The 22,153-nt window shown below is 42.5% G+C and overlaps 1 protein-coding gene across 1 annotated transcript in view; it reads left to right on the top strand.

Annotated features, from left to right (window-relative positions):
- TTC27 (tetratricopeptide repeat domain 27) overlaps positions 1-22,153 on the top strand; it is a 747,788-nt gene that overhangs the window by 61,476 nt on the left and 664,159 nt on the right. Inside the window, exons 3-4 of the mRNA XM_082252288.1 lie at positions 769-940; positions 7,604-7,733. Coding sequence (XP_082108414.1) covers positions 769-940; positions 7,604-7,733 — 302 coding nt within the window. The remainder of the gene's footprint in view (positions 1-768; positions 941-7,603; positions 7,734-22,153) is intronic.

Here is a 22,153-nt window from a genome sequence, read left to right as displayed (position 1 = left end):
TGCGAGCCAAGCCTTCTTGTCCAACATCAGTGCCTGACCTCACAAATGCGCTTCTGGAAGAATGGTCAAACATTCCTATAGACACACTCCTAAACCTTGTGGACAGCCTTCCCAGAAGAGTTAAAGCTGCAAAGGGTGGGCCAACTCAATATTAAACCCTACTGACAAAGACTGGGTTGCCATTAAAGTTCATGTGTGTGTAAAGGCAAGCGTCCAAAAACCTTTGGCAATAATAGACACGCACACAGTATGTTACAAGGATTACATATGACAACACATGTTTTACATGCTACCATTTGTATTGAAGCTCGCTTCCTACTGCCTAAGCAGGGTGGTCTTTTTCTATAGTCACATCATCTTTACAACTCTTGTAATAACTGGGAACAGCATTATCTGAAATTACATTCTTGATGAAATTTGTGCACCATCAATATTAAAAAAACACTCTTCTGCAAGGAGAAGCGTGTTTTAATTTTTTATGTCCATTTTTGTAAATCATAGCTGACTGCAGATTTTATTAGACAGATTATTATTATTGTTATTTTCAAAAGGTAAAATGCAAAGCAATTATGAATGTTATGCAATTTTTTATAGGAAAAAAGCAGAGTTACCTTTATTTGGTCAGTGTCATATTACACAGGCATAAACTAAGTTTGTAATGTTTCCGTTTTTGTTGTGTTGATTTGGTTCTGATAACCTGTAGTGATTTTAGATTGCAGAGTAATTTGTATGGCTTGGTTTTCCAGACTATGCTTTTTTTCCCTGTAGATATCACATCCTTGCTACAGTTGCTTTTTGAAGGCAATTATGAGGCTATTGTACTCAGTCGACTGATGCAAGAGATCTTTAGTGCTCCAGACCCAGATGAAAAATTGGACTTTTACCTGGAGAGACAGATTTCTGCATTCCTGGACTCTCCCGCAGAGCTGAATTATGACAGGTAAACTTTATTTTATATACTGTGTACAATATTTTATATGACACTACTGGTAAATCTCATAGCAACAGATAACCAGTATTAAACTGGTAATGCAGGGTTAGCTGAAGCTGTTAAATATACATGTCATCATATCTTTTAAGCCTTGGTGTGTGTTGGCCAAACTTCACTTTTTCTAGTGCTGTAGATTTTTGCTTTTTATTTATTAAAAAAAATGCATGAAACAGTTTAGGAGTACAGTATATTGCAACTAAGAAAAAAATACAGATTGCTCTGGTTTTAAAGTTGACCTGTCACAAACCCACTTTATTCCCCGTACCTCCTACCCCTTGTAACTCCTTCTAGTTTTTATTAAGAAGAGATGCTTCTCTTTTGACCCGGGATTTCTCATACTGCTGCAGAGACCTGGAAGAGTTGACAGTTTGTGGATGTTGACAGGGGAGCAAAAAACTTCCCTGTCAACTAGGATACTGTACTTGCTGACCCCTTTTCATCAGTCTCCACTGTATGAAGAATAGGAAACCGCAAAAAACGTTTCCTTTGCATGTGCATTTGTTGTGCCAGCACTGGCACATTGAACACGTGCAAAACAGAAATGCTCTGCAGTTTGCTTTTTCATGCAGCTGTATGATCATGAAGCAGGACTGCATAGGAAGAAAGTCTAACCCAACATATGCCCTGCTATTAATGTCCTTCGCTCCTGGGCAATTAAGAGCTGCAGCACACAATCAGCACAACTAGCAGAGATAAGCCCCGTACACACGCATCGATTATTGGCCGGGAATTTTCGTCCGACGACCAATCTGCCGATTTTCGGCTTGTTGGTATGATGCTTCCGACAACCGACTCCGACCTTTCGGCTGAAAAAAATCTGGTGTGCAGGCTATAAAATTTTTGTTGACCGTCAACACAACGGCCGATTTTCCATCAGTCAGTACAGATTTTGGCAGACAAAAATCTGATGAGCAAGACTGGGCATGCTCAGAGAAGAAAAAACACACGGAAAGTAAACCAGCACATGACATCACTACTGAAGTAGATTTTTGTTGGCCGAGAAAATTTGTGTGCAGTCTAGGCACATTCCAACCAACAAAACACCACTCTGGACAAAAGTCGGATGATCGGTCGGCCGATAATCGTTGCGTGTGTACAAGGCATTAGACTCTCCAGCAATTTGTTTTTATAGAAGCCCAATGATTTCCATCACCCTGACAATATCTAGAACTGCGGGCAGAGAGAAAGAGGCAGCTAGGAAGCACAGCATAAGTTTATACATTCCTGTCCATGTCCAGAGCTCCTGGGCAGTTGGGAGCGGCAGGACATTGATGTGCAGAGTTAGTAAAGTGGAAAAGAGAGACATTCAAGTAGTTACGTTAGCCCACACAGCTGATGCTTTGCTTAGCTTATATCACCCTAACAGTGTCCTTGACTCCTAGATAATTAGGAGCTGCTGGACACATCAGCAAAGCTTCATTAGTGGACAGAGAACTGAGGAGCTGGGAGGCAGGGTTGTGTGTAAAATGACTCCAGCTCTATCCTACTACTGATTCTGCATGGGCATGTTGATGTCATTGCTTCCTGATTAGAGCATCTATGGGCTTTGAGGCTCGGGTTCACACACGCGATGTGGGAACCCTGCAAATCCACTGCGGCTTCCCGCATTGCATTCAAATCGCAGACAGCTCACACTGCCATATGCGAATCGCTGGGGGGGGGTTAATACAAAGTTAACGACACCCCCAGATCAGTTCGCTTATCGCAGTGCGAACTGACAGTTCGGACACGAATCTGATTGCTTTGGTGTGAACCACCATGTGATCCGATTCTGCTGCGGACCCAAAGAAGGGTCCTGTGCGTGTTCTGTTCAAATCCGATACGAATTCAGCCATACAATCTGTATGGCTGAATTTGCATTGCACAGACATCGCATGCGATTTTTAGAGCAGTGCGCTCCAAATCGCATGCGATGTCTGTCATCGCTATAGTGTGAACTAAGCATGCCAATATCTTCTATGCAGGATGTGGAAACCTTACAAGAGGATCTGAACAAAATAATGGGGTGGGCAACTACATGGCAGATGAGGTTTAATGTTGAAAAATGTAAAATAATGCACCTGGGCATTAGTAATGCGAAAGCAAGCTACTCTCTGGGGGGGGGGGGACCTCTGGGTGAGTCTAGGATGGAAAAGGACCTGGGGGTACTGGTAGAACACAGGCTTGGCAGTGGCATGCAATGCCAAGCCACTGCAAGCAAAGCCAACAGAATACTGGGATACAGAAATAAAGAGATTATTCTCCCTCTCTACAAGACTCTGATCCGGCCACATCTGGAGTATGCTGTCCAGTTCTGGGCACCGGTCCTCAGGAAGGATGTGCTGGAACTGGAGAAAGTCCAGAGAAGGGCAACAAAAATAATTAGGGGAATGGAGGACATCAGCTATGAGGAAAGACTACAAGCACTGAACTTATTCTCTCTGGAGAAGAAACGATTGAGGGGGGATATGATATCAATGTACAAATACTGTACTGGCGACCCTAGCATACAGAACAAACTTTTCAGAGAAAGGGAATACAATAAGACACGTGGCCACTCACTAAAACTTGAGGAAAAACGGTTTAAGCTAAAAATACGTAGGGGTTCTTTACTGTCAGAGCAGTGGGGATGTGGAATTCTCTTCCACAAGCAGTCGTATCAGCAGGGAGCATTGATAGTTTCAAAAAACTATTACATGGGCACCTTAAAGACCACAACATACAGGGATATACAATGTATGGTTAACAGCAAACACACATCATAGGTTGAACTGGATGGACTGATGTATTTTTTCAACCTCACAAACTATGTAACTATGTAACCGGGGCTGAGGGTTCCAGTGATGCTGCTGCACAAAGAGTAGGCACTGTTGTCCAGTCCCCTGCACAGGAAATTCTGGAGAAAAAGCCTCTGAAAGATGAAGAGGATAACACAACAATGCAGAACAAAAACTTTGAGGACACAGACTATAAAAAATGATCTACATTCCTTCCAAAAACTATTTTTGCCTACAGACAAGCTTTAACCACTTGAGGGTTTTGACTTGAATCAATATATCCTAAAAATAAAAAAAACATTGTCAAAGGCATTAGGGTGCTCTTTTACGTTTTGCTTTTCTCCCCATGCTGCCCACCCCCACTATTGTGGGCAATTATTCCAGGGATTGCTTCTACAGCAGAAGTGGCTTGCAAAATTCAACTGCTGCTGTGTGAAATGACACTTGCAGATAGCATGCAAATAAGCACAGCATGTGGAGAATATATTGTATTTGTCTTAAAGATAAGAATGGTCTTTTTTTAATGTTTTACTGCTTGATCACCTGTGTTGTTAATATTGGTATTAATTGTGGTAGTCACACGAGGTACAGCTGGCAATCAATTCTCAAATTTTATCTTTTTCATTTGATGGAATTTGTGAGTTTGTATTTTCTTGCAGATCGCTGAATTTTATATTTGATGCATAGCTACATTCATGTGAATTTTTCTCTAATTCCATAATTCCTAATTTCAATTCTTCATTTTCTTCTCATAATTGATCCTACTTTATTTCTCAATCAAATTGTCTCCAATAGTAACTGCATGAAATATTCAATTTATATTATTAGTTTCTAATTGGTTTTGTAACATTGCCTATGTCTTTTTGCGTCTATCAACTGCATTCCTTAACCTGGCAATTTCATTGTCCTTAGCCCTCACAGAATCTTCTAAATTCAAGCAACAAGATAACAAGCCCTGCACAATGCAACCTTTTCTCTTAGGATTATCATACATTATGTAATTTTCTTTTCTTCAACCATGGGTTTAAGTAAAGAAAATTGCTTGATTCCCTCATCAACACAGTATGCAAAAAACACTTAAAATCTGTCAAATTGCAGGGGCATCTCCTGTGCACAGCCCACTTAACCACTTCAATAGAGGGCACTTTCACCCCCTTCCTGCCCAGACAAATTTTCAGCTTTCAGTGCTCTCACACTTTGAATAACAATTGCTTGGTCATGCTACACTGTACCCAAACACATTTTTTATCATTTTTTTCACACAAATAGAGATTTCTTTTGGTGGTATTTAATCACCACAGTTGTTTTTTTTTTTTTTTTTTTTATAGAAAAAAAAAAAGCAAAAAACAATGTTTTTTGATTTTCTTTTATAACATTTTGCAAATAAGCAATTTATTTAATTAATATGGGCCAAAATATCTACTGCTACATATCTTTGGTAAAAATAACCCAAATTAGTGTATATTATTTAGTCTGTGAAGATTAGTCTACAAGCTATGGTACCAATCATTGAAAATTGATCACACCTAATGTAGCGACTGCCTATCTCATTTTTTGAGGCCCTGAAATATCAGGACAGTACAAATACCCCCCAAAATGACCTTTTTTTGGAAAGTAAACAGTCCAAGGTATTTAGTAAGAGGCATGGTGAGTTTTTTGAAGTTGTAATTTTTCACCACAATTCTTTGGAAAAAATAGATAAATATATATATATATATATATATATATATATATATATATATATATATATATATATATATAATCTCACAAAAGTGAGCACACCCCTCACATTTTTGTAAATATTTTATTATATCTTTTCATGTGACAACACTGAAAAATTACACTTTGCTGCAATGTAAAGTGAGTGTACAGCTTGTAGAACAGTGGAAATTTGCTGTCCCCTCAAAATAACTCAACACACAGCCATTAATCCAGCAATGGTCCAGCAGGTGGTCCTCCCTCCAGACTGGCATGCAGGTGCTGGGCCTGATGGTGTCTTCCTTTGAGGCAGTTCTGTTTTCACAGTTCCATAAGAGGTCCATCCAGAGGGAGATCCTAGTGAAATGGGATAAGTGTCCAAAGTCGCTGGACAATCAGATCCGATTGAACCGGGAAACCAGGGGTTCCCTGCTCTGGTGGCTTCGCTCTCTGGCAGGGCAAATTTTTTTCTCCCCTTGTATTTGACAGTGGTCACTACAGGTGTCCTGGGAATGAGCTCCGCTCAGAGTTGTTGGACGCTGGAAGCATTCAGACTAACGATCAGTGTCTTGGAACTTCAGGTGATCAGACTCTGTCTGAATCACTGGACGGATAAGCTCCAGGGGATCCCGGTGCGGATCCAGTCGGACCATGTCAAGGCAGTGGCTTATGTCTATCACCAGGGAGGAACAATAAGTGTGTTGGTAGCTCCGGAAGTAGCCAGCAAGGCAGAATGCTTCGTTCCGGCCCCCTCCGCCGTAAACATTCCAGAAGTGAAAAATTGGCAGATTGACTATTTCAGTCGGTAGGTGTTAAACCAAGGGGAGTGGTCCCTTCATCTGGATGTGTTTCATCTGATACTGTATGTCTGCGGTGGGGGCACCCCTGAGGTGGATCTGTTGGCATCTCAGCTCAACAGAAAGGTACTGAGGTTTGTGGCAAGGTCACGGGATTCTCTGGCGGACATCACAGAGTCACTGATCTACGCCCTCCCTGGATTGAGGCCGAAGGGATTCCGGTCATTCTGGTGGCTCAAAGCTTTGAAAAAGGAGTGTGGCTGTCGCAACACCAGCAGCGCGCATGCTCGGAAATGTGTTGCATAACGGTGACGTCACGATCCAACGCTGCTGAAGCCATCCGTGTCCCAAGCCTCGTTTTGACTTACATCCACCGCCCAGCTGCCAAACAGATGGTGACCAGTGAGGCTGCACTGACAGTGTATCTTACTGCAGGACGACTGACATCCCTTGAGGATCCCCTGATCTACCACTCATGATGTTCCTGATTTTTATTCACTTCCATGTGAGTTGGCAATTTTTTTTATCCTGAATAAACTGTTAAGAGTCTGCACTTAGAGTCGTCTCTTTTATCTTTATTGCAGCACTGGAAGCCTGGTTTCAGTTCCTTCTGATGGCAGCCCTAAGTACATGGACTTGGTAGTACTTCTATGAAGTGCATGGACACTGTTATCTTCCCTTTCCTCTTTTGTTGTATGCCCCCTGTTTTCTAGATCTGCAGCTTTAGCGCCTTTTTTTTCTTGTTGTACTAAAGATGTGGTGACTGCTGTGGCTAGGGGCCATCGTCTGGCTGCACTGGTATACAGTGTCCCTGATAGCTAGCAACAGCAATACAATGTCACCATAATGACACTGCACTACTCTAGTGACTGATGATTTGATTTATTTATTTTTTTAATAGCAAATACTCATACAACATACAACCTTTGTTTACAAGTGTCATCGCTGTGATTGATCACAGTAATCACGTGCTACAGGGCGCTGTACCCTGATCTGTGATCCGGACACAGCGATTACTGGGTACACCACTGTGTGATCTAGAGGGTACGCACAAGCAGTAATAACAGGTCGATTTTTTAAAATTCCATCAGGAGACAGTTGTCAGGCCGTTTTTATACAGCAGCTAAAATAGATTGGATGCTACCTCCAGATGTGTATTCTAGCTATAATGTTGACTAAAATAGAGTATACAAGAGGTAGAACTTGTACATACTGACATCAATGCCTTTACAACATTTAACTTTATTTATTTTGTTACTGATCTTGAATTGGACACTATATACGTGTTTTACACAATTATCATGATAGTCGTCTCCTAATTAAGACACTGCTGTAGTCTTAAATCTGTATTTCTTTCACAGGCAGCTGTTGGTGTTTCTGTTGGGCGTTAGCTGTCTTCATTTGTTTGTCCAGAGCAATTGGACTGGACCCCCAGTTCATTCAGAGCCCCAGGACTTTTTACCATCTTCTCTCCTTGAACGTTTTTCAGAGGTATGTCTACATTTTATTTTACCTTACTTTTCACTTCATGCCCCTACACTTTTTTAAATTATATCTCCCATATAGTATCTATGCCACAGGAGAACAGTTGAGAACATAAGATGTTCTTGCATGTGGAAAAAATAGTTTTCAACAATTTAATTAATTTATATTTTAAGAGAAAAAATAATTAGGGAGAAGAAACCATTACCCCATGTAGCTAAAGGTCTGGGCTGGAACCCCAGAAGTGTTTGTGATTCTGAGTGCCTATATTTAGCCTAAATGCCCTGTTGCATTTGGGTGTGCCTCTGGTGGGTATAGGGTGTTGTGCTTGAAGGAACTATAACTTTTGTGGAAAAAAAAGTATATTTAGAAAGTTTTCACACAAGATTTATACAACTTGCACCCAAGATTGAGTAAAACACTGTGTGAATTTTGTTTCTAAACATTTATTAATAGACCCCTTTGTATCCTTATCCTGTTGTTTAAGAGCCGGTTCACACTACCACAACCAGAAAGTCGCCCCATGAAGGAGCGACTTTTTAGCGTGACTTTGAAGAGACTTGTTTAGAGACTTGTAAGAGACTTGTGCACTACTTTGAAGAGACTTACATGATAGGCGACTTTGTCTGTGTGGAATGCCTGGCTAATCTTTTTCTTCTTCCTGGAAAGTCTGATAACAAGTTGCTTGAAAATAGATAACGATTCGACTTAGAGGCAACTCCCATTGAAGTCTATGTGCACAAGTCGGATAGAGGCCGCCTTGAAGTAGTACAGGAACCTTTTCTGAAGTTGGAGCGACTTCAGTAGTGCATATTAAGACGGCTCTCATTCATTTACATTGAATTTGTGATGACAAGAGACTTGGGGCGACCTGAGGGCACACAAGTCGTGTCCCAAGTCTGAGTAGTGTGAACCGGCTCTAAGTGTTGTGAATTTAGCATATTGAAATAAAGATTGGTGGAACTCCAACTCGGAATGAAAATGTATGTAATTGTAAGTTAAAATTCATGTGAAATATTTCTGGATCTAGGGGAATAGGCAACTCTCTTGCTTTCCTCCCACAATGCATTGCTTGGTAGCTGAGAGCCCAGTCACTAAGTAAATTGAGGGGATGAAGATGGCAACTGAATGCCTGGTTAAGCCAGTGTCTTGGGTTTTACACAAGGCTTGTTCTCTTTGCTCTTTCCGTGAACATGGCTTTGCTTGAATGGGCAAGACACAGATTTACTACAAGGCATACACAAGTTGGAATTGTTGACATTTTAAAGTTGTAAAAATTTCACTTGCAATCTTTTTAAACAGAATTATAGGACAAAATATGTCTTTTTTTTTTTCTGGTGACCTAATCTTAAAGTAGAATGAGTGTTCTCTTTTCAGTTAGAATAATGTTTTAATATGTGCTTTGAGTCGTACAAGCTGTCTTTTGAAAAGCTTCAATCCAGCCCTATAACAGAGCATGCGGGCATACACAAATCTTCATATCATGCATTACATTTCTTAAATGATGCATACTTTATTCCATTCCTAAAAGCTCTAGATGTCAGAGAGCCTGATTTATAGGATATATTTATTTTCTCCTCTGCTGGCTTGGACAGGAACAGCCGCTGGTCATTAATAGTCTAAACACAGAGTGGGCTGCTAAGCACGTAGCAGAGTGGTAGTCAGAGAATGATATAGAGCCGAAAGGCGGCGATAAGTATATTTGATGACTTGTTTGTTCAGTGAGATAGGACATCCCAGCACACAAACAAGGTTTAGTGGGTCTTGAACTGTGACGTTTGATTTCCATATGAGCCCGGCTGGAATAAAACTGAATTAACCTTATCTGGAAAGTGAATGATCTCTTTTTTTGATGAACGTTCAGGGCTTTTGATTACACCTAATTGAAACTTTGTATTAGTGAAATGAAAATGATTTATCACTTTGCTCTTGTGCATATCCACAAGGTCTCTCCTATCTAATTTATTCTAGGCAAGCTCTATCTCCATACTTGTTTGCCAAGAGTGGCGAGTCCCCCCCATGAATAAAGTATTGATAATAAGCTGTAAAAATGTCTACTGATTATAAAATAGGCCTTTGGATTGGAGACAAGGTGAATGTAGTAAGCAATGCTAAAGATTGGACGTTTTAGTAGAATTTTTGTTCATTACGCTGCATGGTAAACAATTATAGTTTCCTTTCCTAACGGTTAAATGATTGTTCTGTGTTTTAGGTTCTTAGGTATGTACTGTATTTACCAACCTTATGCTGTGACAATTTAAAAAAAAAAAAAGCGCACCCGTGTCAAATGCTCACCTTTACAGCTCTCTTCTAAAATAAAAGATTTACATATTCCCAACTACAGTTTTTAAGGCAAGATTGTGTGAAGTACATTTTGAGAGATTAATGTCTTTAGGCTTGTTACTCTTATTTGTCCAGCTTTCTCTTTACTAGAAACTGTCTTTTATAAAACACTGCAGCCCACTGGTCCAATTTGTTCCCAGACATTTGCAATACTTTACCAGAAATCTGGTAAAGTCTCCAGTTTCTTCCACTTTGGCAATAATGGAGGTTTATAATGTGTTGTGAAATGTGTAATATTTAGTAAGGCAACACAACCTAAAAATGAATGGCAAGCTCACATTGAATTTTATCCTGTGAGATACAGTAGTGCAGTTGCAAAACTAGACAAACTCTATAAACAAGTAAATGTTATAGGAAACATTTAGAAATGTTATTTGCGCATTAGTGTCCTGAAATTTTTTTTTTTTTTTTTTAATTCCTGCTGAAAATAGTAATGTACTTCCAGGTATGTGTCACTTGTGCCTACAGCTTCATAGCCGTATATATCTCTGCAGTGTAAGGTCTGTGGCACTGCTGCCTCTGACTGCTAGTCTTGTGAGATTTGGAGATGCCACTGCTGTACTGTACTGTTCTTCTTGCTCGAGGCTCCTATTTGAGGAAGGAAATCCCCACCTCTACCACAATGACCTCTAAGTCCATACAGAGACACAGCGCAGAATGAGACCTAGTAAGTCCATATTGTAATTGCATAGAGCAGCCCTGATCCTCCTCTTCTGTTGTGCCCTGCCAGCACTCCTGATTCCTCTTGTCTTTGAGTACCCTTCAGCAGGGTACTTGCTGGGGGTACTTGCAAGAACTCGATCATGGGCCACAGTGTGGGTATCGACACCTCCACAAGGATATAACTCCCCCCCCCCCCCCCATATCCTCCCATATATAATATACCCACACACAATAGGTTTAGACCATTAGAATATGAAAACAAATATGTCAGAATCCCAGGAGGGTATGAAGACCCTTATAGGAGGGATTTTCACAGACGGAATTGTGGGGAACCCAAACTATTATCAGGGTCAAAAGGGGCGGGGGGGAGCAGATACATACAGGTAGAAGGGGAAGAACAACCCTCACCCTGGGTACAACCCTTACTGTATGCAAAGGGAAGAGAGTAAGAGGAGGTAAGAGATACAGAGGATGTAGGAGTGGGCGCCGCAAAAAGAAAACAAGAATTTTAGGACAGGGCATTTTTAATCTCGCTGCGTAAACTGTCGGCGCTATATAAATCCTATATAATCCTATATAATAATAATATTATGACAAAGGTGTAATAGACAATCTAAAAAATTATAGATAAATCATCAACACTAACAGCGCTAATGAATAAAGTCTGCTGATATCAAGGTAACTCCCTTATGGGAGAAATGACGTCAAACAAAAATTAATGCAGTTTTCAATCACAAGACGGTTTCAGTAAGTTGCAATCCAAATCCCAGGGAAAGGGTGTGAAGGATTTCTTATTCATCCACCATAAATCCACCAATCACCGGTGCTCCCCCCTCTCTCCTGGAACTCACCAGATCAATGATCAAAAAGCTCCCTCAGAGTAAGCTCCGATCACCACATAAACGTCTCCAAAACCGTAGCATAGAAACTCCATATAAACCTTATTAGCATTCATATAGAACTCCATTCATGGTAGCATGTAAATGAAGAGTAGGGGCACATAGTGTAATTCCGCAACTTTAATGGATAAAATATGACACACAAAGCCCCACTCCCCTCAAGATGTCTACTTACAGCAATTGATAGAAATGAAGGCATTCAATAAAACATGCACGCTCCATGACCCATCACCCGATCCAACCCGTATTTGCCAGGAGACCATAGCGTGGCCAGGCATAACACATGGCATAAGGCGACCTCACACACAGTACTGACGCGTTTCATCGATAGGACTTCCACTGAGAGCATGTGTGCGTGACGCGGTCGGCCGATATTTAACTTCCATACGGCGCAGGCGCACTCGGCACCGTCGCCGTAACCCAGAAGTGAGCGGGACACATTTACTTCCGCTTTCCTGACGTCACTGCCTGTGACCGGACTTCCGCCCAGACATTGACCCCACTGATACTACATATCATCTACTTCCGGCCCTTCCTACGGATGCCCCCGCATTAGAAAGGACTTGGACAGCAGAGCGGACCACATATAAATGGCCAATGCTTTCTTGTGACCCTAATGTACAGCATCCATGTATTTATTAGAATGCCCATCATTGTACATGTTAATTAAAAAAAGGTTGGGTCATACACAATATTCGTAACTCTAAACTTAAAAACACATCAAATTAACTCATCGCAGGAAACGCATCATATACAAAATACAATTAGCTGATAAGAGCATTGGATAAATACTACATATAAATATATAAAAAAAATATATAAAAATACAATAAATTAATGCTCCCACATATATTAAGTGTATACATATATCCATAAATAAATATATGCCACAGGATATATCTCAATCTACATTAATACATCAGAATCATAAAACATAAATATACAGGGCGTGGCGACCGCCGAGTAAGATGGCCGCTTGACCGAGGAGCTCCAGCCTGTGCTCAGCCTTAACCACATCTACGGCCCGACACAGCCACTCCGCGACCTCGGAAACAGCAAATCCTTGCGGGGGGAACAGCCAGTGCACACCGCCAAGATGATCCGAAAAAACAAGGGAGTCCCACCGGTCCGCAAACTGTCCGAGTTCTTCGGACCCCTGCCGCCCGGTCTCCACCAACATGGTGGCGGAGACATCCCACCGTCCGGCCAGCCGCGCCCTCTACCACCCGAGTTGCGGGCGCGTGACGTCACAACGGCGCCAATAGCGGCGCGAACACAGGACACATTCCCGATGCGGCTGGCGCGGTCTGCGGACTCATCTCCCTCCACCCCATCAGCGCAGAGTCCGGCGAAGTCTCGTCCAAGGAGAGACTCACTGACGATGCAGGCGACTACATCCTCCATGGAGGTGAGCAACACATCCAACGCCCCCTGCACACCTTGGGCCTACTCTCCACCACCAGACCCGTTTGCAAACATAGCTACCACGGGACAACCAGTATCAGACACTACCCTTAAGGACATGCTGTCTATGCTACATTCGTCCATGCAGGCTAATATCCAAGCCTCCATCTCCTATTGCCAGAGGGAACTGCACGGCCTAGGAGACAGGGTACACAATGTGGAGGAAAGGATGGAGGAATTCACAGTATCCTACAATACCCTAGTGGACGCTCATACATCCCACCAGGAAGACATACACCGCATGCAGGCAAAGATTGCAGACCTTGAGGATCGATCGAGGCGTAACAACCTCAAAATACGAGGGATCCCTGAAACTGTCCAACCCAACCAATTGCCCACCTTTGTTCGCGATCTGTTTCATAAAGTGGTGCCTGAACTTTCTAATGAGGACCTCACCATAGACCGCATTCACCGAATCCCCAAGCCATCCTTCCTGCCGCAAGACATCCCTCGGGATGTCCTCCTGAGGATACACTTCTTTCAAGCTAAGGAGAAAATATTAGACTCATTCAGGAGGAAAGATCGCCTCCCAGATATTGCATCGACCCTTCAGGTCTTACCTGACTATTCTCAATATACACTCCAATCGAGAAGGAATCTGAATTCCATAACTAAGGCCCTGAGGAACAATTAAAATCATATATAAGTGGAAATACCCCGCCAAGTTGTGCGTTACCCACATGGGGTCCACCTCCCAAATCACATCTATGGAGCAAGGCCTCCGTCTCCTCAAGCAGTGGCACATCCTCCCTGATGCTACCGACCAACGACCTAGACCTCCAGACCCTCCACTACCACGTATGCAACCTGACTGGCATACAGTGTCTAGGCCTTCCAGATCCAGGTCCTCTCACCGCTTAAAATTATGCTGACGTTTCTATCCGAGGCTGGGCACACTGGCCCTCCCGCTCTTTGTAGCACCTGCTAACGTGCTAGCAACCCCACCTACAGCGCAGCAACAGCTGCTCTTATGGTCCATCAGGACCGTATCCTTTTTACCTTTATTGTTTTTTCTTGTTTTATGCAATTATTTTTCAGAACAGGACTCAGCTACGAATGTAGCAACACCCATGAAAAGTTGTTCCCGACCCCTACATTGTTTTCCGGACTTCCATCTCGTCTTCTTCTATGCCGCCCGCCAACCTTCATGCGAACATTACCTGAATAGTTTCCACTCTCCATCTCACAGCTGCTTCTGTGACCTCCTACCAGGTACCTCTATGTATTTTCCTACACCATGTACTATATGGACTGCTCATGCCCTTACACCAAGGTCCCACTACGAACTTTCTGAACTTCCGCAAACCCAGCCATGTCTTTGCAGCTTTTATCGCTGAATGTTAAGGGGCTGAACCACCCCGTGAAACGCTTCTCAATGTGGAAGGAGGCAAAGTCACACAAGGCGGATGTCCTGGCTATTCAGGAAACCCATTTAAAGCAAGGTTCCGTACCTCGCTGCTCCCACCCGGACTACCCCCATGTCTTTATGGCAAACTCCCCTGAAAAGAAACGAGGAGCCCTGCTGGCTATTAGCAACTCTGTGACCTTCACCTACTCTCGGGTGGTGGAGGACACAGACGGGAGATTCATTATCTTAAACTGTAATATTGATGAATGTGATTATACTATTGTAAATGTGTATGCCCCCAACCGACACCAGCTCAAATTCCTGAGAAAACTATTCGCAAAAATTCGCAAACTCATGGTAGGCAAACTGATCATATGTGGAGATTTTAACACTGTAGCAGACCCTACCATGGACTCAACCTCCGGAGGTAAAACCTTGTCCACATCCATGGCAGCTCTCCTACATGCGGAAAATCTACATGACATTTGGAGGTACCAACATGCGGAGGAGAGGAATTATACCTTCTTCTCGGCTAGCCACCTAACCTATTCCAGGATCGACATGTTTCTGATAGATTCAACGATCTTGCCCCTGGTGATGCACACGTCCATTTCCCCCATCACGTGGTCAGACCACGCCGCCATACATATGTCCATTTCCACCTCGGCCTCCCAGCCGTCTTCCTACATATGGAGGTGTAACAACTCCATCCTATCAGACCCCGATTCCCTCAAACACCTCCAAACCCAACTCAGGGATTTCTTCACACACAACGCCATCCCAGACACAGACCCATTCACGCTTTGGAATGCCCATAAGGCCTATGTGAGAGGAATTCTCATTCTATTAGCGTCCAGGTTAAAAAAGAAGTATCAGAAATCGCTTCGAGACACCCTCGAAGACATCAAATCCCTGGAAGAGGCCAATAAACAAAGCCCCTCCCAAACACTATCCTCCAAACTGTCTACCCTCAGGACAGAACTTCGCAGGCTCCTGCTTGTCAACCATGACAAAATGCTGGCAAAGCTCCGCCTCCAATATTATTCGGCCCACAACAAGGCAGGCAAGTTTCTAGCCTCCAGGCTTAAAGCCAGGAGGGTTAAATCTAAGATAGCGTTCGTAACCCACCCCCATACGGGTAAAAAACACACTCACCCTCAGCAAATAGCGGACGCTTTCGCCGACTATTACGGTTCCCTATATAACCTTCGCGATGATACGGCCACACACAACCCGTCGACGTCCTGAGTCGCATGAACCTACCCACTCTCACGCCTGAAGACCTAGCATCCCTCAATGCCCCCTTTACGCCAAAAGAAATCTCTCAGACAATAAATGTACACCTTTAAATAAATCTCCAGGCCCAGACGGATTGACCAATGAGTACTACAGATCACTTCAAGACATACTTTCACCCCACATGCTGTCAGCATTCTCCTTCGCCATTGCCTCGGGCACCTTCCCCGAGGAGATGCTCCAGGCAAACATCATAACCCTCCCCAAACCAGGCAAACCCCCTACCGCCCCAGCGAACTTTAGACCCATATCCCTGCTAAACAACGACGTCAAGCTATATGCTAAACTCCTCGCCAACCGCCTAGCACGGCTTCTGCCAACATTGCTAGGGGGAGACCAAATGGGCTTCGTCCGGGCATGGCAAGCCCCTGACGCGACCAGAAGGGTGATAAACCTAATGCACCAAGCCGAGAGCTCCAGAACGCCTTCTCTGCTTCTCTCCATAGATGCAGAGAAGGCGTTTGACCGTATCCACTGGGGCTACATGGAATTGGTTCTACGCAAGTTTGGGTTCTCAGGCCCGATCCTGTCAGCCATAGTAGCTTTATATTCCTCCCCGTCTGCCAAAGTACTCTCCGCTGGCATGCTTTCTAAACCCTTTATTATCACCAATGGTACGCAGCAGGGATGCCCCTTGTCACCCCTCATCTTTAATTTATTAATAGAACCACTGGCAGAACTGCTCCGCACCTCCCCCATGGTGTCAGGGTTCAAATTTGGTCCCTCCAAGCACGTCATCACTCTATTTGCTGACGACGTCATCTTGAGTCTAACAAACCCTATAGTGTCCCTCCCAGCGGCTCATAAAATTCTTCAGGACTTTAGTAATGTGTCCTTCTATAAAGTAAATTTTGGAAAATCTGAAATCTTAGGTATGAATATACTTGAAAATACCCGTAAACACCTCCAAACACAACTCCCGTACACGTGGACATCTAAATCACTAAAATATCTAGGGATCCAGCTAGCATTTCCCACATCCAATTTGCTACACTCCAACATGAAATCCCTACTTTCCACTTTAACAGCAGATACCAATGGTATCAAATCATCCGAAATCTCCTGGGCGGGACGAATAGCAGCATTCAAAATGCTCTGCCTACCAAAGATTTTATATATATTTCGCACCCTCCCGGTACAAATCACCTGTGCATACCTCACTTCCATATCCAAAATCCTTCGCACATTCATATGGCAAAGGAAGAGAGCCAGGTGCTCCTACTCACATATGGTACGTCACAAAAAGGCAGGAGGACTAGGGCTACCAGACATAACAGACTATTGCGACGAGACTAACCCCCCTCCAATACTGGTTCTCCACCACACGCCGCCTCCCCTGGCTTCCAATAGAAGCGGCATTGACGCGAACGCCGGATCTTAGTTTACTGCTTCTTGCAGATGCATGGAAACCTCTAGATCTGAGGACATTGCCAATCACATCTCAAGCGTCACTGCGCTCCTGGCGTGTCCTTATCGCACGGAAGTCCACACATCCGACAGACTTGTTGATCCCTATACCTTTAACTGTATTCACTGTTCTTCTTCCATACACGGCGACCAACATGCTCACGGCCGCGGGCATACAGACGGTCTCCCAACTGTACCAGCGAGACTCGCTTAAATCCTTCCATGATCTTCAAATAGAATTCAATCTCCCCCACAAAACTATGTTCTCATATAACGCCATAATCAGTTTCTTACGCAAGAATCCCCTGCCCCAATTACGGGTACCTTCCCCCCTGTGGCAATTCCTTACGATTGTAGAGACCCCAGTAAAAGGCATCTCCCTCTTTTACAACTTTATGGGACGCAAGGACACATTTCACAAAACATCACACATGGTCAAGTGGGAGAGAGAGCTTCAGACACCCTATTCCGAATCCCAGTGGAAAACGGCGATTCAAACCTCCTACGCTGCTTCCCGATGCATAAACCACTGGGAACAAATGCAAAAACTTCTGACCAGGTGGTACCTTACACCGTATCGCCTGTCTAAATTCTTCAGTTCCCAGAGCCCGCTTTGCTGGCGAAATTGTGACCAAATAGGCACGATCTCCCATATCTTCTGGAAGTGTAAAAGTCTAACCAGCTTTTGGAAGAGGGTGTTTGAGGTTCTTTCGGTCACCACGGGTATACTCACCAAACCCACCATGGCCATGGCTCTACTAAACTTGGGAATACACAACATACCCTTAAACATGAGAACGGTATGCTTCCACATCCTGGTGGCTGCTAGGACATTAGTTGTTAAACACTGGAAGCAGGCCACATCCCCTTCCCACCTGGAAGTAATTAGAATTGTTAACTTCCAATATTCCATGGAGAAGGCATACGCCTACTCGACCCACAACGGAACCACATTCCACTATGCTTGGAACGTTTGGACCACCAGCAAATATTTAACCCCCACCCCCTGACCGGGGATGGGCCATCCATGACATAAGCGCAAAACACTAGTGGAACGACATAAAACAGTTATAGTTTGTTAACGTTTACTTTTGAGATGATAAACTTTCTTGATGACTGAGTTCTGAACCACTACCTTTCTATGTTTTGTTCGGAAACATTGTAATTGTGAATATGACTACCTTCATATTTTTGTTGTATTGTTTTGAAAAAAATTAATAAAAATCTATTGAAAGCAAAACATAAATATACAATTTTAAAAATCTTCTAAAAATCACTAAAATCCCAAATGACATCAAGAATCAGCTGGATAGATAATAGTTGAAATAAAACGACTACCAATAGGAAAATTTCCACACATGATGAATAATTACTAATAAAACAATTGATATCTAGATCAATGTTCAAACCTTTGGGATGTAAAGATTCTGTAAGGTAGATCCAGTGTGTTTCGCGTTTGGAGAGTTTGCGAACTCTGTTGGATCCTCTCCAACCTGGATCCACCCTTTCAACCCCCCAAAATTTAAGATGTGTGGGATCTCTATTGTGGTAATCACGAAAATGCAGGGATACGTTGTGATCCTTAAAACCTTTCCGGATGTTTGCGATATGCTCTGACACCCTAATGGCAATGGTACGTTTAGTTCTTCCAATATATATCAGATTACATGGACATTGTAAACAGTACACAACATGTGTACTGTTACATGTTATTAAATCTTTGATCTCAAAACTTTGTCCATTGGAAGGAGACTTAAACATTGTAAAATTCCTCAGGTGAGTGTACACCTGTCTGCATGTTTTGCATTTTCTACATGCGAAAAAACCTGTGGTCTTATCCCAAAACATGGTTGGTTTGGTGGGGGGGTCCAACACTTTTTTAACCACTTGATCTCCAAAAGTGGGCCCTCTCCTGTATATAAACGAAGGGGTCTCAGGTAACACCCCACTTAAAGCCTTGTCCATGCATAACACAGGCCAATGCTTTTTAAAAATCTGCTCCACATCCCGGTATTGTGCATTATATTGAGTTATAAAACTCCATTCATGCTCACGTGTGGGCTGTCTCACCGTATCCCTCAAACAATCGTTCTGAGAAAGACTCCCCACTTCAGCAATGGTTGTGTCAAGTTTATTACTTTCGTACCCTTTTTCCACAAACCTTTGTTTTAAAACTTGGGCCTGGGTTTCAAAGTCATCATCAGTGGTGCAGTTTCTCCTTACTCGGAGAAACTGTCCCCTCGGAATCTTAGACAACCATTTATGATGATGTCCACCCTGGACGAGGAGATATCCGTTCCGGTCAGTGGGCTTGAAATAGACCTTAGTCTTCAGTCCACCTTCCAGAAGGGATATCTCCACGTCCAGGAAATGAATACTAGTGCGACTCCAATTAAAGTCTAGCTTGATGTTGTTGAAATTCTTGTTCAGTTTTCCACAAAACTCCAACAGAGAGGATTCGTTCCCTACCCAAATGAAGAACAGATCGTCTATGTAGCGACGATGCATCACTAGTTCTTCAAATTGGGCAGCATAAATGAAACGGTCCTCCCACTCACCCATGAATATGTTCGCCAGACTTGGAGCGAACTTGGCTCCCATTGCCACAACTTCTGTTGTTGGTAGAACACACACCATTAAACCAAAAATAATTGTGCGCCAAACAAAAATCTAAAGCATCTCTCAAAAATCTCTTTTGGCACTCTGGAACATCATCCCTTCTGCTAAAGGCCCAGTTGAACGCTAAAAGGGCATCGTCGTATTGAATGATCGTATATAATGAGGCGACATCACCTGTCACTAAGAAGATGTCCTCATTATTAGGTAAAGACAATTCCTTAACCACTTACCTACAGTGCACTTTCACCCCCTTCCTGCCCAGACCGATTTTCAGCTTTCAGCGCTCTCACACTTTGACTGAGAATTACTCAGTCATGCAACACTGTACCCATTCAAAAATTGTGTCCTTTTTTTCACACAAATAGAGCTTTCTTTTGATGGTATTTAATCACTACTGGGTTTTTTATTTTTTGTGCTATAAATAAAAAAAGACTGAAAATATTGTGAAAAAACGCATTTTTCTTTGTTTCTGTCATAAAATTTTGCAAATTAGTAATTTTTCTTCACAAATTTTGGCCAAAATTTATACTGCTACTTATCTTTGGTAAAAATAACCCAAGTAAGTGTATATTATTTGGTCTTTGTGAAAGTTATAGAGTCCACAAGCTATGGTGGGAATCATTGAAAATTGATCACACTTGATCACACCTGATGTACTGAAGGCCTATCTCATTTCTTGAGACACTAAAAAGTCAGGAAAGTACAAATACCCCCCAAATGACCCCTTTTTGGAAAGTAGACATTCCAAGGTATTTAATAAGGGGCATGGTGAGTTTTTTGAAGTTGTAATTTTTTCCCACAATGCTTTGCAAAATGAAGATTTTTTTTTTTTTTTTTTACAAATTGCCGTATTAACAGGTTATTTCTCTCACACAGCACATGTATACTTGCAACTACACCCCAAAACACATTCTACTACTCCTCCTGAGTATGGCGATACCACATGTGTGAGACTTTTTCACAGCCTGGCCACATACAGAGGCCTAACATCCAACGAGCACCGTCCGGCATTCTAGGAGCACAAATTACACATATAATTTCCTGACAACCTATCGTACTTTTGAAGGCCCTGGAGCACCAGGACAATGGAAACCCCCATAAAATGACCCCATTTTGGAAAGCAAACAGCCCAACGTATAATTTTTGAGGCATAATGAGTCTTTTGAATATGTCATTTTTTTCCACAAGTTTTTGGAAAATGTGGAAAGAAAATGAAAACACATTTTTTTTACACAAAGCTGTCCATTTATGCAATATTTCTAACACATAGCATGTACATAGCAAAAATTGCACCCCAAAATACATTCTGCTATTCCTCCTGAGTATGGCGATACCACATGTGTAACACTTTTTCACAGCCTGGCCACATACATAGGCCTAACATCCAAGTAGCGCTTTACACAAAGTTGTCCATTTATCCACTTTAAGACTGGGCCTATTTTTGACACTTGGTGTTTACAAGCTAAAATCATTTTTTTTGCTAGAAAACTACTTGGAACCCCCAAACATTATATATTTTTTTTTAGCAGAGACCCTAGAGAATAAAATGGAGATCGTTGCAATATTTTTTATCACACCATATTTGCGCAGCAGTCTTCCAAATGCGATTTTTTTGAAAAAAAATCACTTTTTTGATCTAAAAAATAAGAAAACAGTAAATTTAGAATTTTTTTTTCCATAATGTGAAAGATAATGTTACGCCGAGTAATTAGATACCCAACATGTCATGCTTCAAAATTGCGCATGCTCACAGAATGGCGCCAAACATTGCTACTTAAAAATCCCCATAGGCAACATTTTAAAAATTTCTGCAGGTTACTAGCTTAGAGTTACAGAGGAGGTCTAGGGCTCAAATTATTGCTCTCGCTCTAACGATCGCGGCGATACCTCACATGTATGGTTTGAACACCGTTTACATATGTGGGCGGGACTTGCGTATGCGTTTGCTTCTGCGCGCGAGCTAACGGGGACAGGGCACTTTCATTTTTTTTTTTTTTTTTTTTCCTATTTATTTTATTTATTATTTTCTTATTTTTACACAGTTTAAAAAAAAAAAATGTTTTGATCATTTTTATTCCTATTACAAAGAATGTAAACATCCCTTGTAATAGAAATAGGCATGACAGGTCCTCTTTATTGTGAGATCTGGGGTCAAAAAGACCTCACAACTACACTAAAAAAGAAAAAAAAAAAAAATTGTTGAAAGAGGAGAAAAAAAAAGCAAAAAAAAAAAGCGGCCCTTTAAACCGGTTGCTAGGCAACGTCTTTTGACGTAGCTCCGGTCCTCCAAGACCATAGAGTTGAGTGAGGGCCATCTTGCCCTCACTCGACTTCCTGTCTCTGAGGATCCGGGACCGGATAGTTTTCCCCGCTGCCGGCGGGTCCGGTAA

This window comes from Pelophylax lessonae (genome assembly GCF_965119305.1).
Source record: "Pelophylax lessonae genome assembly, chromosome: 3".
Classification (NCBI taxonomy): Eukaryota; Metazoa; Chordata; class Amphibia; order Anura; family Ranidae; genus Pelophylax; species Pelophylax lessonae.
This window is presented reverse-complemented; position numbering and strand designations above follow the sequence as displayed.